At 48.2% G+C, this 18,540-nt stretch overlaps 1 protein-coding gene and 1 long non-coding RNA gene across 3 annotated transcripts in view; one reads left to right on the forward strand and one right to left on the reverse strand.

Annotated features, from left to right (window-relative positions):
- The window catches only part of LOC139259643 (uncharacterized), a 146,786-nt gene that overhangs the window by 73,799 nt on the left and 54,447 nt on the right, over positions 1-18,540 (forward strand). The window lies entirely within an intron of this gene.
- Positions 1-18,540, reverse strand: part of LOC139259640 (villin-1-like) — a 145,455-nt gene that overhangs the window by 43,544 nt on the left and 83,371 nt on the right. Inside the window, exons 1-6 of one of the 2 annotated variants that reach the window (XM_070875150.1) lie at positions 15,442-15,495; positions 11,503-11,596; positions 9,112-9,186; positions 7,208-7,404; positions 4,678-4,786; positions 3,435-3,545 (exon numbers count right to left, since the gene is read on the reverse strand). In XM_070875150.1, coding sequence (XP_070731251.1) covers positions 3,435-3,545; positions 4,678-4,786; positions 7,208-7,404; positions 9,112-9,186; positions 11,503-11,577 — 567 coding nt within the window. In that variant the 5' untranslated portion in view covers positions 11,578-11,596; positions 15,442-15,495. Of the gene's footprint in view, positions 1-3,434; positions 3,546-4,677; positions 4,787-7,207; positions 7,405-9,111; positions 9,187-11,502; positions 11,597-15,441; positions 15,496-18,540 lie in introns of those variants that run through there. The other variant, XM_070875149.1, reaches the window with a different exon arrangement.

Below are 18,540 nucleotides of genomic sequence, written 5' to 3' on the forward strand. Positions count from 1 at the left end.
CACATGATTACCACCAGTCTCCAGGCAATGACTGACCAGCTGGTTTGGCTCACTTGTGGAACTTGGTAAACCAGCAAATCGTAAAATACAACTGGTATAGTTGTTATATATGTAAATTTGTATTTACTCTGTACAGCCACCAGAGGGCTCATCCCCTGGAGTCCCAAGGAATCCCATAATCCCTTGGGAGCACAGGTATTTAAGAGTGCTTCACAGGTTGGAGAGGCACTCTGGAGACCTGCAATAAAAGACCAAGGTCACACTTTTTTTTTTTTTTATAAATTCGTAGCCAATCGTTTCCAATTCTTTGTCAAGTCACAAACGCCAGAGGTCACCCTGCACCAGTCAAGGATCACTCTGCGCCAATGCTCTTAGCCAAAAGGCCTAGAGCCACTGCACCGTTCCTGGAAGTACTGCAATACCAGGTTCGTGCCATGGAGGTGGATGGGTCAGGTCCCCCACACACCTCCGTGGAGGTGGATGGGTCAAGCCATCCCACCCACCTCCTGACCAAGGTCACACTTTACTTTGAGCTCAGTGTTCAGCCTGACTCTTTCTCCATACACAACAATAGTCTCATGGAGTTTGGAGGATGGATGTGCCCACAGGCTATTAGGTTAGAGAGTCCAGCAATACAATCATAGAATGCTTACAGCACATGAGGCCATTCAACTTGAAAGCCACAATTGGAGTCTGCCTCTACCACCCCTTCAGCCACTGTATTCCAGATGCTAACCACTCGCTACGTAAAAAAGATTTTCCTTATACCGTCTTTGGTTCTTCTACCAATCACCTTAAATCTGTGGCCTCTGCTACTCGACCCTTCCACCAATGGGAACAGTTTCTCTCTATCTACAGTGTCCAGACCCCACGTGATTTTGAACACCTCGATCAAATCTCTCCTCAATCTTAGCTCTGGGGAGAACTGCCTCATAGATCATTGGTGCTTCCAGAGATGAAGTGTACATGCCCAAAGAAACCACATTTCCCACACACACTCACCTACCTGTAGCTAGTAGTTAAGACTGATTAGTAAAGAATAATTAAGTAATAGTCATTGGTCATGCGATCAATACTATGTGTGCATAGACTTTATTCTTTTTGTGCAGTTTTTGGTGCAATGGAGAGAGGAAAAGCAGACTCTTAGCTGCCTTCTGAGGCCACTCCGTTGCATCAAACCACTACACACGGCAGAGTTTCAGGAAGGTGGTCCACCACCAGCTTCTCAAGGGGCCACCAGGGATGGGCAATAAATGCCGGCCTTGCCAGCGATGCCCACGTCTCAAGAATGAATTGTTAAAATTAAACCAATGGCTGCATTAAAAAAAATAAAAGTAGTGTTTATTATTAAAAAATATGGGACAGGGTAGCTAGAAGCAGACTGCTTCCAGTAGTCGAGGGATCTAGAATGAGGAGCCATTGATAAGAGAATTACATGTAAAAGATTTAGAACACAGGAACGGAGAAATCTCTCCACACACACAGTTGAGAGGCTATGGAATTCACTCCCGGTGGCTGAGACAGAAATGGTGTCAACATTCAGGATTGGTGTATGCGCAATAACTGTTAGACTGAGTACTGTTTAACTCCAAGAGGTATGACCTTGGCTCTGCTTTATTAAGGCCCAAAGCGACTTATACACAAAATGGCTGGCCTTTTATACTTGGGCTGCACACACATGCGTGCAGCCCAATGGCCTCCAACTGTGATGCCATCTAGTGGCTAGTGATCCCAAAAGTACATACATGACAATTGAGTTGGAGAGGTGGATGTAGGAAGAGGGGGTTGTAGGGATATGGGAATAGGGCGGGTGAGTGCAATTGGGAATATGCTCACATGGAGGGTAAACGCCAAGACAGACTGGATGGTCTGAATGGCCAGTTTCTGTGCTGCAACTGCAATGTACGAACTCTGCAAGGCATAGCACCATGTCTAGAATACCCTTGATGGCCCCAGCCTAGGCAAAGTCCAACGATCGTCACATTCCGACAGCATGCGTTTCTCGACATGTCCATCACATACAGGGCAATAAATCTGGGTAACCTGGCAGTTGTCATCATAGGCAGTCCCTTGAACCGAGGATTAGAACATAAGAAATAGGAACAGGAGTCAGCCATTCGGCCCCTCGAGCCTGCTCCACCATTCAAGATCATGGCTGATCTGATCATGGACCCAGCTCCACTTCCCTGCCCGCTCCTCATAACCCCTTATTCCCTTATCGTTTAAGAAACTGTCCATTTCTGTCTTAAATTTATTCAATGTCCCAGCCTCCACAGCTCTGAGGCAGCAAATTCCACAGATTTACAACCCTCAGAAGAAATTTCTCCTCATTTCAATTTTAAATGGGCGGCCCCTTATTCTAAGATCATGCCCTCTAGTTCTAGTCTCCCCCATCAGTGGAAACATCCTCTCTGCATCCACCTTGTCAAGCCCCCTCATAATCTTATGCAGTAAGATCACCTCTCATTCTTCTGAATTCCAATGAGTAGAGGCCCAACCTACTCAACCTTTCCTCATAAGTCAACCCCCTCATCTCCAGAATCAACCGAGTGAACCTTCTCTGAACTGCCTCCAAAGCAAGTATATCCTTTCGTAAAAATGGAAACCAAAACTGCACGCAGTACTCCAGGTGTGGCCTCACCAATACCCTGTATAACTGTAGCAAGACTTCTCTGCTTTTATACTCCATCCCCTTTGCAATAAAGGCCAAGATTCCATTGGCCTTCCTGATCACTTGCTGTACCTGCATACTATCCTTTTGTGTTTCATGTACCAGTACCCCAGGTCCCACTGTACTGCGGCACTTTGCAATCTTTTTCCATTTAAATAATAACTTGCTCTTTGATTTTTTCTGCTAAAGTGCATCCATCTGCCAAATTTTTGCCCGCTCACTTGGCCTGTCTATGTCCTTTTGCAGATTTTTTGCAGAGGATGACTTGCTTCTACGCCGAAAAGGGATGAGTTCACAGATGTTTGAAGGACCTAATATTCTGGATCCCAAACTACATCCTGAAGGGTGGAAGATGCCTGTGGGTGGATTTTTTTTAACGTGTGGTGGCCGTTGCACACCAGCCACCACACGGGCTTGACAGAGCTAGGTCTTGGTCCAGTGGCAAGGGTTAACCAGGACGAATGGAGACCTGCTCTGCTGCACAGACCTAGTGCCCACATATCGCAGTGTGGGCTGGGCCCGTGCTGCCCCGCGGCCCTTGCCTCTCCTGGGCCCCGATCACGTCCCTCTATAATCTCTCGCCACTCCTTCGCCCCGACCTCGCCGCTCCTGCTGTACCTGCCCACGCTGCAATCAGCCGTCAGCCTGGCAGTAGCATGGGAGAGTATACAGTGACTGCATAAAATACATGTCCGCCCAGCCTGCCCCAACCCCCACCAAAACCTCCACCAGCCGCTGAAGAAGCCGGGACGAGTAGAAGTACCTTGAGACGCTCCATGTGGTTACTCAGCGGCGCGTTCCACTGCACAATGAGCTTGCCCAGGTCCAGCAAGAAGACATCGCCTATGTTGAAGCTCCTCCAACTCATCTCGACCTGCAAGATTCACGAGAACTGATCTCACATCCATCCTGAAGCAAGCTTCCAGACACGACAACACAGAGATTGCACTTGCAACTTTAATCAATCTGGTTTTTGCATTGATACATTTCCCGCATTGATGCATCTTTTTAAATTTAAAAAAACCTTGTTATTCTTTGCATGAATCGGTTCTGGCTGCCGATTTAAATAGTTAAAAGTTAGTTAATTCATAAAAAAGGTGGAATGGATGCTTGAAATTGGAGCTCAGTTGAAACCCCCAGGATCTCTAAATATTCTTCCTTTCCATGTATTTATTAAAAGACGTGCATTTCTACAGCACAGGGATAGGCCAGTTGACTCAACTTGGTCTATGCCACTGTTTATACTCTACTTGAGCCTCCTCCAACCCCGTTTTGTGATTACATCGTATTTACAGCACAGAAACAGGCCATTCGGCCCAGCGGGTCCGTGCTGGGGCTTATGATCCACACCAGCCTCCTCCCACCCCTCTTCATCCAACCATCAGCATAACCTTCTGTTCCATTCTGCCTCTGGTTTATCTAGCTGCCCCTTAAATGCATCTGTGCCTCAACTGCTCCTTATGCTAGTGAGTTCCACATTCTCACCACTGGGTAAAGAAGTTTCTCCTGAATTCCCCATTGGATTTATTAGTGACTACCTTATATTTTTGGTTCCTAGTTCTGGGAGGGTGTGGGGGGGGGGGGGCGTTTGATAGAATCATCAAGAATCATCCAATCGGGTAATGAAGAGTCTGCTCGCTTTCCGATTGGCTATAGGGGCAGGGCACTGTGAGGATGGACAACCAATCACAGGAGCGGGTTGGTTGGAGGCCAAGGTCATGTGATGACACCTCCAGGAATATGTCCAACTAGAGTTGGCGACCCTGGCTGGAGGAGCAGCAATGCCAGACTGGACATGATCCTCACCGAACGTGTGAACTCACCAGGAGCAGCAATCCTGGCCACTTCCCTTCTCCACTAAGCTACAGGCACCGACGCTCAGACTGGGCTGGTGGGGGTCTACAGAGAAGAGCTTCTATTCAGAGGCAATCTGGGCACATTCCCAGCCAGTCTCCGGGGGAGGTTTGGAACAGGTGGTAAATTTGAAGGCTGGTCAATGTGCTCACCTCACCAGCGTACACGTTCTTCCTCCCCTTCACGTGAAGCAGCCTCTGCACATTGTAGGTGTTGGTCTCGACATGCTTTAGTCCAGTAGCAACACCTCCCTGCTTGTAACTGTTGAAAGACAGAAAACTGGCTTTTAATGTGCACCTAAAATCATCCCAGATCACTATCCATACGTCAGCCGTGGCTCAGTGGGCAGCACACTCACCTCCGAGTCAGAAGGTTGTGGGTTCAAGTCCCACTCGCCCACCGCTATACAGTACAGCCTCTGCCCTATAGTCTCAGTCAGCTCACTTTCCCCTATCCCGGTTAAGCAACACCTCTATTTCAAAATTCTCATCCTCATTTACAAATCCCTCCATGGCCTCACCCCCTCCCTATCACTAATCTCCTCCAACCCCACAACCTCTTTCTCTCGACCTTGCACCCCCTCTCTCCCCGGGAGATGTCTACCCTCCTGAGCATCCCAGATTATAAAATCGCTCCACCACTGGTGGCCGTGCCTTTTGTTGCCTAGGCCCCAAGCTCTGGAACTCCCTCCCTAAACCTCTTTTTCCTCCTTCAAGAAGCTCCTTAAAACCTACCTCTTTGACTAAGCTTTTGATCATCTGCCCTCATTTCTTCTCATGTGGCTCAGTGTCAAATCTATTTCTTTTGTCTTACAACACTGCTGTGAAGCGCCTTGGGATGTTTCACTATGTTAAAGGCGCTATATAAATACAGGTTATTGTTGTTATCCCAGGACAGACCCTGCCCTATAGGCTGACAGTCAACTCCCTGTCCCCTATTGTGTACAGTTTTGGTCTTCTAATCTGAGGAAGGACATTCATGCTATTGAGGGAGTGCAGCGAAGGTTCACCAGACTGATTCCCGGGATGGCAGGACTGACATATGACGAAAGACTGGATCGACTAGGCTTATATTAACTGGAATTTAGAAGGATGAGAGGGGATCTCATAGAAACATAAAATTCTGATGGGACTGGACAGATTAGATGCAGGAAGAATGTTCCCGATGTTGGGGAAGTCCAGAACCAGGGATCACAGTCTAAGGATAAGGGGTAAGCCATCTAGGACCGAGATGAGGAGAAACTTCTTCACCCAGAGAATTGTGAACCTGTGGAATTCTCTACCACAGAAAGCTGTTGAGGCCAGTTCGTTAGATATATTCAAAAGTGAGTTAGATGTGGCCCTTACGCCTAAAGGGATCAGGGGGTATGGAGAGAAAGCAGGAATGAGGTACTGAAGTTGCATGATCATATTGAATGGTGGTGCAGGCTCGAAGGGCCTACTCCTGCACCTATTTTATATGTTTCTATCCCAGGACAGACCCTGCTACCGTTGGACGAAAACCAAAACATAGAAACATAGAAAATAGGTGCAGGTGTAGGCCATTCGGCCCTTCGAGCCTGCACCACCATTCAATAAGATCATGGCTGATCATTCACCTCAGTACCCCTTTCCCGCTTTCTCTCTATATCCCTTTAGCCGTAAGGGCCATATCTAACTCCCTCTTGAATATATCCAATGAACTGACAACAACTCCTCTGCGGCAGGGAATTCCACAGGTTCACAACTCTGCGTGAAGAAGTTTCTCCTCATCTCAGTCCTAAATGGCCTACCCCTTATCCTAAGACTGTGTCCCCTGGTTCTGGACTTCCCCAACATTGGGAACATTCTTCCCACATCTAACCTATCCTGTCCCATCAGAATCTTATGTTTCTATGAGATCCCCTCTCATCCTTCTAAACTCCAGTGTATAAAGGCCCAGTTGATCCAGTCTCTCCTCATGTGTCAGTCCAGCCATCCCTGGAATTAGTCTGGTGAACCTTCGCTGCACTCCCTCAATAGCAAGAATGTCCTTTCTCAGATTAGGAGACCAAATCCAGGTGAGGCCTCACCAAGGCCCTGTACAACTGCAGTAAGACCTCCCTGCTCCTATACTCAAATCCCCTAGCTATGAAGGCCAACATGCCATTTGCCTTCTTCACCGCCTGCTCTACCTGCATGCCAACTTTCAATGACTGATGTACCATGACACCCAGGTCTCGTTGCACCTCCCCTTTTCCTAATCTGCCGCCATTCAGATAATATTCTGCCTTCGTGTTTTTTCCACCAAAGTGGATAACCTCACATTTATCCACATTATACTGCATCTGCCATGCATTTGTCCACTCTCCCAACCTGTCCAAATCACCCTGCAGCCTCTTAGCGTCCTCCTCACAGCTCACACCGCCAGTTTAGTGTCATCTGCAAACTTGGAGATATTACATTCAATTCCTTCATCCAAATCATTAATATATATTGTAAATAGCTGGGGTCCCAGCACTGAGCCCTGCGGCACTCCACTAGTCACTGCCTGCCATTCTGAAAAGGACCCGTTTATCCCGACTCTCTGCTTCCTGTCTGCCAACCAGTTCGCTATCCACGTCAGTACATTACCCCCAATACCATGTGCCTTGATCTTGTACACCAATCTCTTATGTGGTACCTTGTCAAAGGCCTTTTGAAAGTCCAAAAGGACTTTACTCACATGAAACCCTTCTTGAAATACCCCTTGAAGGCTTCGGACTCATATCTCTGCACCTCGCGATGTTGCACGGCCTTCCCGCCCAGGTGATCGTCCATCTGAGTGGTGTAGATTGCTGCCGCTCCCTGCTCATCCTGGGAGGAGTCTTTCCCGAGCCAGAAGTGGATGTCATAAATGAAGTAACTGCCAGTCTTGTGAGTCTGGGGTGGGGGAAAAGACACAATCAGCTTCAGCCGACGTGGAACTCACTGCCACAGGGGGTAGTTGAGGTGACGAGCAGAGATGTATTTAAGGGGCAGCTAGATAAACACACGAGGGAGAAAGGAATAGGATATGTTGATGGGGTGAGATGGAGCATGGGAGGGGGCTGGTGTGGAGCATAAACACTGGCACGAACCTGTTGGGCCAAATGCCCTGTTTTGTGCTTTACATTCGAGGGAGAGTTTTATTCTTATGAAACCCACAGCTCCCTCCAACACTTCTAATGAAGGATTGGAGGAACGTCCTTGGGTGGGTACAATCAGATAAATATCCACTTCTAACCGCTCCTCTCCCGAAAGGGGCCGCCTCTCGCTGGACTACAGTTTAAACAGACAGCCAGTAACCCTCTGGCTTCTTGCCCAAGTGGCGATTATGTGTGTGATCAATGCACACACAGCCAGGGTTGGGTGGCTATTTGACCACAGGGGACAGCACCCAGCCCGATCCTCTTGCTACGACACTGGCACAGACTTCCAATTTCCGGCAGAGAATTACTGTACGGTGCCCGGGAGCAGGAACCTTTGACCGGTTGCTCTCTCCCTCCGCTATCCCCACCCCTCCCCCGCACATGTGCAGACGGACAGCAGAGTTTTGGATGAACTCAAGTTTACAAAGGGTGGAATGTTGGAGGCCCACAGGGGTGCTTTGCAGTAGTCGAGTCTGGAGGTAAAGGAATGGACGAGAGTCTGAACAACTCCTTACATGGCTCAGTGTCACGTTTTGTTAAATCGCTCCTGTGGAAGTGCCTTGGGATGTTTTAATACGTAAAAAGTGCTATATAAATGCAAGTTGTTGTTGTTGTCATCAGGGGTTTTTAAGAAGCATCTTTTTTTTTTTGAGTGCCAGCCGTGGCTCAGTGGGCAGCACTCTCACCTCTGAGTCAGGAGGTTGTGGGTTCAAGTCCCACTCTAGGGACTGGAGCACATAAATCCAGGCTGACAATTCCAGTGCAGTGCTGAGGGAGTGCCGCGCTGTCGGAGGTGCCGTCGTTTTCAGATGAGACGTTAAACCGAGGCCCCGTCTGCTCTCTCAGGTGGATGTAAAAGATCCCACGGGACTCTTTCGAAGAAGAGCAGGGGGGAAGTTCTCCCCGGTGTCCTGGGGCCAATATTTATCTCTCAATCAACATCACAAAAACAGATTATCTGGGTCATTATCACATTGCTGTTTGTGGGAGCTTGCTGTGCACAAATTGGCTGCTGCGTTTCCCCACATTACAACAGTGACTACACTCCAAAAAGTAATTCATTGGCTGTAAAGCGCTTTGAGACATCCGGTGGTCGTGAAAGATGCTATATAAATGCAAGTCTTTCTTTAATGGGGGAAACGGAGAGTTTTGGGGAGGGGATTCCAGTGCTCAGGGCCCAGCCGCCAATGGTCGGGAAAAGGAAGTAGGAGACGAGCAGGAGGTCAGAATTGCAGAGATCTCGGAGGGTTGTGGGGCTGGAGGAGGTTACAGAAATAGGGAGGGGGCGAGGCCATGGAGGGATTTGAACAAGAGGATGAGAATTTTAATAAAGCGAGGCTGGGAGCCACTGTAGGTCAGCGAGTACATTGGGAGGGGTGGAGGGGGGAGGAGGATGGAGATGGGTGCAGGGATAATTTATCCCCCGAGACACATTAACCATCAGCATCAATCAACTTACTGCAAACAGGATGTAACAGTCCCCTTCATAGAAATTGCCATAGGATCTCGGTGACACAGGGACCATCAGCATTTTCTGGGGAGAAAAATAAATAGCTGTGCGTCACACATTTTGTTTGGTAAATCGCCGTGTTTCCGACATTACAACAGTTACTACACTTTAAAAAGTACTTCATTGGTTGTAAAACGGTTTTGGACGTTCTGAAGTCTTTCTTTCTCGGTACTGTCCCATCAAACACTCCCAGGGCAGGTACAGCACGGGGTTAGATACAGAGTAAAGCTCCCTCTACACTGTCCCATCAAACACTCCCAGGGCAGGTACAGCACCGGGTTAGATACAGAGTAAAGCTTCCTCTACACTGTCCCATCAAACACTCCCAGGGCAGGTCCAGCACGGGGTTAGATACAGAGTAAAGCTCCCTCTACACTGTCCCATCAAACACTCCCAGGGCAGGTACAGCACGGGGATAGATAGAGAGTAAAGCTCCCTCTACACTGTCCTATCAAACACTCCCAGGGCAGGTACAGCACAGGGTTAGATACAGAGTAAAGCTCCCTCTACACTGTCCTATCAAACACTCCCAGGGCAGGTACAGCACAGGGTTAGATACAGAGTAAAGCTTCCTCCCTGTATAACTAGGGCAGGTGGAAATCATCAGTAGGGGGTACAGTAATGTAGTGGCTCAGTTACTGTAATCCAGTGAAAGCAAGTTCAACTCCCACCATGGACAGTTTGAGAATTTTAATGCAGTTATAAATATATCAAAATTGAAAGCTGGTTTCAATAAAAAGTGACCACGAAGGTGTCGATTGTTGTTAAAACCCAACGGGTTCAATAATGTCCCTTTGGGGAAGGAAACCTGCTGTCCTTACCCGGTCTGGGCCTATATGTGACTCCAGTCTCCACACCAAAATACATAAGAACATAAGAATTAGGAACAGGAGTAGGCCATCTAGCCTCTCGAGCCTGCTCCGCCATTCAAAAAGATCATGGCTGATCTGGCCGTGGACTCAGCTCCACTTACCCGCCCGCTCCCCATAACCCTTAATTCCCTTATTGGTTAAAAATCTATCTATCTGTGATTTGAATACATTCAATGAGCTAGCCTCAACTGCTTCCTTGGGCAGGTAATTCCACAGATTCACAACCCTCAGAGAAGAAATTCCTTCTCAACTCAGTTTTAAATTGGCTCCCCCGTATTTTGAGGCTGTGTCCCCTAGTTCTAGTCTCCCCGACCAGTGGAAACAACCTCTCTGCCTCTATCTTGTCTATCCCTTTCATTATTTTAAATGTTTCTATAAGATCACCCCACATCCTTCTGAACTCCAACGAGTAAAGACCCAGTCTACTCAATCTATCATCATAAGGTAACCCCGTCATCTCCAGAATCAGCCTAGTGAATCGTCTCTGTACCCCCTCCAAAGCCAGTATATCCTTCCTTAAGTAAGGTGACCAAAACTGCACGCAGTACTCCAGGTGCGGCCTCACCAATACCCTATACAGTTGCAGCAGGACCTCCCTGCTTTTCTACTCCATCCCTCTCGCAATGAAGGCCAACATTCCATTCGCCTTCCTGATTACCTGCTGCACCTGCAAACTAACTTTTTGGGATTCATGCACAAGGAGGCACGGCCAAGGGTGCCATCAGCCGGTCCAGGCAGCGGGCGGTCGAGGGGGTCGTTCAACCTGACTGCCTGCCTCTCTTCCGCTCTTACATCCGGTCCAGGGTGTCCTTGGAGATGGAGCACGCGGTGTCCACCGGTACGCTCGCGGCCTTCCGCGAGAGGTGGGCACCGGAGGGACTGGAGTGCATCATCACGCCCGGCAACCAAATTTTAATTTGATTTTACGTTTTAAAGTTAATTTGTTTTAATTGCCGGTGCTTTTAGTGTCCCCTTCCCTTTTATAGGGGGCACTGGGGAAAAATTGTGATTTTAGTGCCCAAAAAGAAAAACACAAAAAAAAAAAGGGGGGAAAAAAAAGGGCCTTGTAAATGTCTGGAGTGTCACCCAGGTCGGGTGGCACCGTTTAATGTTTTATGTTTTGCAGGTGAACTCCAAAAAGAGTTTCATGCACAAGGACCCCCAGGTCCCTCTGCACCACAGCATGTTGTAATTTCTCCCCATTCAAAAAAATGGTTGACTCTTTAACATCACGCTCCCCCCACCACCCTCTAAAGTGCCCACTCAGTTCAGGGCAACCAGTAAATGCCCAGACCTCACCAATGACGCCCACATTACGAGAATCAACCACCCAGCATTTTAGAACAGAGAAGCCAATGGTACAGCAGTCACAATTTCTCAAATACACGCAGTGTCATGTGATGGGTCTCCACCAGCTACCGTGCCCACTCCTCACAGGGTAGGACGTGAATACCATCCTTCTACTTGCCTCGATTCGCCATATCTGAATCCCCGGTGTGGTTTTCTTCAAGCTCTTGGTGACGGTCGTCGTCAGGTCTGGCATGGCTCTCCGTGTGGGTTACCTTGAACAACGCAGAAAGGAAGCAAGTCGTGAGCAACAGAAGCTCTAGGGGAACGCCACGATCAAGCCAACATCTAGGCTGGCTCCACACTTTAGGAAGAATGTCAAGGCCTTGGGAGAGGGCGTTTGAAGGTGATTTATTAGAATGATCAGAAGATGTTTCCAATTGTGGGAGAGGCCAGAACTGGAGGTTATAAATATAGGCCCTGAGATTCCGGTTTATGTACGGACCCAGCAAGGCCTCGCAAAAGCTGGTTCCCGGCGCACGATGCGTATGCGCCGAAAAACGGCTTTTCCGATCTGTCAAGATATCTCAACAGATCTTCCGCATCCCCGGGAGAAGGACATCCGCGCGGGACAGATTGGGCTATTTGCCCAGCGAATGTCCTTCAAACTCCTACACCTGGTAAAAGCAGGCATTTATCCTACTTTTACCAGCACAAGAGTTTTAAAAATCATAAAAATAAAATTTAAATACACATTTTAAAAATAGTAAAAACCCTGTCCACTAAGGTCATTTTATTTTAAACCCTATTAAAAAAAATCCCCAAAATGTGCTTTTTCCAAAACATTTAATTAACTTTAATTACAATTAATTTTAAACGTGTGGTGTTTTTTTTTTAAAATGTATTATGTTGTGTTTGGGTGTTATTCTCATTGATAGTGATGGGAACTCATAAAATTGGAGTTCCCATTATTATCAATGAGAATACTATACCGTGATTGGTGGTCCAGGCCCACGTGACTCCAGCTTTTCTGTCCGTATCGAGAAGACGTGGACGCTCTGAGAAGTGGGTGGAAAGGCGGCTCCTCTGGGACCACCAGGTACTTTCGGAGCAAAATTTTGGGTCGGAGGTGTTTGTCCGAAGGAAGACTCCGACTGTAATTTCAGGGCCATTAGATAGTTACAAGACTCCCAAAGCAAGCGCTCTACTCGGAACTCCTTCACAGCAAGCGAGCCCCAGGTGGGCAGAGGAAACGTTACAAGGACACCCGCAAAGCCTCCCTGATAAAATGCAACATCCCCACTGACACCTGGGAGTCCCTGGCCAAAGACCAGTCTGCCCTAAGTGGAGGAAGTGCATCCGGGAGGGCACCGAGCACCTTGAGTCTCATCGCCGAGAGCATGCAGAAAACAAGTGCAGGCAGCGGAAGGAGCGTACGGCAAATCAGTCCCACCCTCCCCTTCCCTCAACCACTGTCTGTCCCACCTGTGACAGGGACTGTGGCTCTTATTGGACTGTTCAGCCACCGAAGGACTCATTTTTAGAGTGGAAGCAAGTCTTCCTCGATTCCGAGGGACTGCCTATGATGATGATGATGTCTAATAAATCTAATCGGGAATTCAGGAGAAATTTCTTTACCCAGAGAGTGGTGAGAAACAAAATTCTGATGGGACTGGACAGGTTAGATGCAGGAAGAATGTTCCCGATGTTGGGGAAATCCAGAACCAGGGGTCACAGTCTAAGGATAAGGGGTAAGCCATTTAGGACCAAGATCAGGAGAAACTTCTTCACCCAGAGAGTTGTTAACCTGTGGAATTCCCTGCCGCAGAGAGTTGTTGATGCCAGTTCATTGAATATATTAAAGAGGGAGTTAGATGTGGCTCTTACGGCTAAAGGAATCAAGGGGTATGGAGAGAAATAGGAAAGGGGTACTGAGGTGAATGATCAGCCATGATCTTATTGAATGGCCTACTCCTGCACCTATTTTCTATGAGAAGGTGGAACTCGCTGCCATAGGGACTGGTTGAGGCAAATAGTATGAATGCATTTAAAGGGAGACTAGATAAACTCATGAGGGAGAAAGGAATAGAGGGATATGGTGATGGGGTGAGATGGAGAGGGGTGGGAGGAGGCTGGTGTGGAGCATAAACACCGGCACGGACCTGATGGGCCGAAGGGCCTGTTTCTGTGCTGTACGTTCAGTGTAATGGTACCAGGGATGAGAGACTGGAGAAGCTGGGGTTGTTCTTCGTAGAGTAGAGAAGGTTAAATGGAGATTTAAAGAGATTCAAAATTATGAAGGGTTTCGATAAGAGTACATAAGGAGAAACAGTTTCCAGTGACAGGAGGGTAACCAGAGGACACCGATTTACAGTAATTAGTTTTAAAAAAAATGCAGCGAGTTATGATGATGATCGGGAACGTGCTGCCTGAAAGGACGGTGGAAGCAGAGTCAATAGTGACTTCAAAAGGCAATTGGATAAATACTTGAAGGGAAAAATCTATCAGGGCTGTGGGGAAAGAGCGGGGGAGTGGGACTAATTGGATCACTCTCTGAGCTGGCACAGACACGACGGCCAAAGGGTCTCCTGCTGTGCTGTAAAATTCTTCATTATCTACCCTTTTATCATCTCTCCATTCCACCTGCTAACTGAGACAACTCTACGCTAATGCTGCAGTTCAGGCCAATACCAGGAGGGGGCAATAGTGCACTGAGACTTGTTCTGGACACCGCCCATCAGAGGAAATAGGATGGAGAGAGAGAGAGAAATTATCCAATCTTTTAATCAGCTTAAAACAAACACCCCTTAATCTTCTGTACTCAAGGGAATATAAGCCTATTCTATGAAACCTGTCCTCATAAGAACACAAGAATTAGGAGCAGGAGTTGGCCATTCGGCCCCTCGAGCCTGCTCCGCCATTGATCATGGCTGATGATCTACCTCAACTCCACTTTCCTGCACTGTCCCCATATCCCTTGATTCCCTTAATATCCAAAAATAGTTCGATCTTGGTATTGAACATACTCAACGACTGAGCCTCCAATTCCAAAGATTCACCACCCTGAGTGAAGAAATTTCTCATCTCAGCCCTAAATGGCTGATCCCTGGTTCTAGACTCCCCTGCATCTAACCGGTCAGGCCCTGTAAGAATTATATATGTTTCAATGAGATCACCTCCCATTCTTCTAAACTCTAGAGAATATAGGCCTAGTCTACACAATCTCTCCTCAGAGGACAATCCCCCCATAAGTTAACACTGCGCTGTAAACATAGAAACATAGAAAATAGGTGCAGGAGCAGGCCATTCAGCCCTTCTAGCCTGCACCGCCATTCAATGAGTTCATGGCTGAACATTCAACTTCAGTACCCCCTTCCTGCTTTCTCGCCATAACCCTTGATCCCCCGAGTAGTAAGGACTTCATCTAACTCCCTTTTGAATATATTTAGTGAATTGGCCTCAACTACTTTCTGTAGTAGAGAATTCCACAGGTTCACCACTCTCTGGGTGAAGAAGTTTCTCCTCATCTCGGTCCTAAATGGCTTACCCCTTATCCTCAGACTGTGACCCCTGGTTCTGGACTTCCCCAACATTGGGAACATTCTTTCTGCATCTAACCTGTCTAAACCCGTCAGAATTTTAAACGTTTCTATGAGGTCCCCTCTCATTCTTCTGAACTCCAGTGAATACAAGCCCAGTTGATCCAATCTTTCTTGATAGGTCAGTCCCGCCATCCCGGGAATCAGTCTGGTGAACCTTCGCTGCACTCCCTCAATAGCAAGAATGTCCTTCCTCAAGTTAGGAGACCAAAACTGTACACAATACTCCAGGTGTGGCCTCACCAAGGCCCTGTACAACTGTAGCAACACCTCCCTGCCCCTGTATTCAAATCCCCTCGCTATGAAGGCCAACATGCCATTTGCTTTCTTAACCGCCTGCTGTACCTGCATGCCAACCTTCAATGACTGATGTACCATGACACCCAGGTCTCGTTGCACCTTCCCTTTTCCTAATCTGTCACCATTCAGATAATAGTCTGTCTCTCTGTTTTTACCACCAAAGTGGATAACCTCACATTTATCCACATTATACTTCATCTGCCATGCATTTGCCCACTCACCTAACCTATCGAAGTCGCTCTGCAGCCTAATAGCATCCTCCTCGCAGCTCACACTGCCACCCAACTTAGTATCATCCGCAAATTTGGAGATACTGCATTTAATCCCCTCGTCTAAATCATTAATGTACAATGTAAACAGCTGGGGCCCCAGCACAGAACCTTGCGGCACTCCACTAGTCACTGCCTGCCATTCTGAAAAGTACCCGTTTACTCCTACTCTTTGCTTCCTGTCTGACAACCAGTTCTCAATCCACGTCAGCACACTACCCCCAATCCCATGTGCTTTAACTTTGCACATCCTCTACAAGGCCAATATATCCTCCCAGAGGTGCAGTGCTCGGAACTGAACGCAGTGCTCCAGATTCTTAATACGCGACTGGAAGGTTGCAAGGGGTGAGCAGTCACCTCGTTACCCTGTGCAAGGCCCACGAGGCATCAATGGGTTGAAAAGGCCATTTTCTCTGCCTGGTTTGTGCCCTGCGCCAGTGCAGCCGTCGTCAGGGGCAATAGAACTGCTCCGATCTCTCGTTTACAACATTCGAGCAAAGGCCAGGCAGGAGGAACGCGCAACAAAAGCTTAAAGTGCACAGGAAGGGAGGATAGAAAATAGTAACAGGAGCCAATATTTTATAACCGTGTTCGACCAGAGCCTTACAAGGGCATTGCGGAGAGACTAGTCATAAATAAAAAAAGGTTCAAAGTTAGCCTGGAGGAGAGCACGGCAGGTCTTTGGCTCCCATTGCAGTGCAAATCCACTGGGCAGGACAGGCGCACTAACATCAGTGTTCTCGCTCAGGCCAACATCCCCAGCATCGAAGTACTGATCACAATCGACCAGCTCCGTTGGGCGGGCCACATCATCCGCACGCCTGACACGAGACTCGCAAAACAAGCGCTCTACGCGGAGTTTCGACACGGCAAGCGAGCCCCAGGTGGGCAGAGGAAACGCTTCAAGGACATCCTCAAAGCCTCCTTGAAAAAGTGCAAATTCCCACCGACACCTTATGAATCCCGCACGACCGCGCAAAGTGGAGGAAGTGCATCTGGGATGGCGCGGAGCACCTCGAGTCCCTTCGCCGGGAGCACACGGAAACCAAGCGCAGGCAGCGGAAGGAGCACACGACAACCCAAGCGCCCCACCCACCCGTCCCTCCAACCACCGTCTGCCCCACCCGTGACAGAAACTGTAGGTCCCGCATTGGACTCATCAGTCACCTGAGAACTCATTAGTGTGGAAGCAAGTCATCCTCGACTCCGAGGGACTGCCCAAGATCGCAGCGAGTTGTTGAGATCTGGAACGTGCTGCCTGAAAGGGCGGTGGAAGCAAATTCAATAGTAACTTTCCAAAAGGAGATTGGATTAAATATTTGAAGGGGGAAAAAACAAAATGGGCAGGGCGATGGGGAAAGAGCAGCGGGAGTGGGACTAATTGGATAGCTATTTCAAAGAGCCAGGATGTTGCCGGGACTGGAGAATTTTAGACATGAGGAAAGATTGGATAGGCTGGGGTTGTTTTCTTTGGAACTGAGGAGTGACCTTGTTGAGTGTATAAAATTATGAGGGGTCTGGATAGAGTGGATAAGAAGGACCCATTTCCCTTAGCAGAGAGGTCAACAACCAGGGGGCATAGATTTAAAGTAATTGGTAGGAGGTTCAGAGGGGATTTGAGGGGAAATTTCTTCACCCAGAGGGTGGTGGGGGTCTGGAACTCACGGCCTAAAAGGGTGGTAGAGGCAGAAACCCTCACCACATTTAAAAAGTACTTGGATGTGCACCTGAAGTGCCGTAACCTACAGGGCTACAGACCGTGTTTTGTCTGTAATGTACTTATGAATGACTCCACGAGGCAATGTGTTGTACTCAAACTGTAGTGACCTTGGTCCTTTATTCATAACTCCAGAGTGAGGCAGCTGCATGGAGGCTACCCTTTTATACTGGGCCCTGCCACCAGAGCAGGAAACCCCGCTCGCCACCCGTTGCACCCTCTAGTGGTGCCAGCCTGGTATCTACACAGTGTAAACCTTATTGATAGTACATCAGGTAAACAAGTCTCCATCTTATGCAACTACACAGTGACTACACAGAGAGTATATCTATAGTCTGCATATATAGCAGACAGAGCTGGAAAGTGGGATGAGGCCAGATAGCTCTTTGCTGACTGGTGTAGACACAATGGGCTGGAATGGCCTCCTTCCATACTGTAAATTTCTATGATTCTACGCACACTCCGAGGGAAGAGAGAAATATTTGATCCCAGTCTGTCTTGAGTTAGCAGATCCCGTCAACTGGAGGCTCTGGAACCAACCACCACAGCCCTAGCAAGACTCCACTCCAGTGTTATGCAGGTGACCCCCTGCTCAATAGTGGGTCTATGAGGCATAGGAACAGGAGGAGGCCATTCAGCCCATTCTGCCCGTTGACTGGATCATGGCTGATCCACAGCTCAACTCCCCTTTACCCACCTTTGCTCCAGATCCCTCAATACCCTGACCCGACAAAAATCAAATCGATCTCAGCCAGGAATGTTTCAATTGATCTCCAACATCCACAGATTTGGGAGGGGGGTGGGAGGGAAAGAGTTCCAGATTCCCACTAACCGGTGTATGAAGCTTCCTCACATCACCCCTGAATGGCCTGGCTCTAATTTTAAAATTGTGCCCCCATTTTCTGAACTTCCCCCACCAGAGGCAATAGTTTCCCTCTATCTACCCTTTTCATTTCCCGCAGTCAGAGAATAACCCTTCACACAAGGATTAAACCAAAAGACTGAAGCCCACTTAAGAATAGTCAATTGCCCAAGGCTATCGCTGATCTAGGAACTAGTGGCAGGGTGGGGGTTCAAACCAGGGACCTCCCCTCCCACACAATCCCATGTTTGGAGATAAAGTACAGCATGAGTGTCAGCCATGGCTCAGTGGGCAGCACTCTCACCTGAGTCAGCAGGTTGTGGGTTCAAGTCCCACTCCAGGGACTTGAGCACATAAATCTAAGCTCACACTCCAGTGCAGTGCTGAGGGAGCGCTGCATTGTCAGAGGCACAGTCTTTCAGATGAGACGTTAAACGTCTGCTCTCTCAGGTGGACAAAAAAGATCCCAAGG

This window comes from Pristiophorus japonicus, chromosome 3 (assembly GCF_044704955.1).
Source record: "Pristiophorus japonicus isolate sPriJap1 chromosome 3, sPriJap1.hap1, whole genome shotgun sequence".
Classification (NCBI taxonomy): domain Eukaryota; kingdom Metazoa; phylum Chordata; class Chondrichthyes; family Pristiophoridae; genus Pristiophorus; species Pristiophorus japonicus.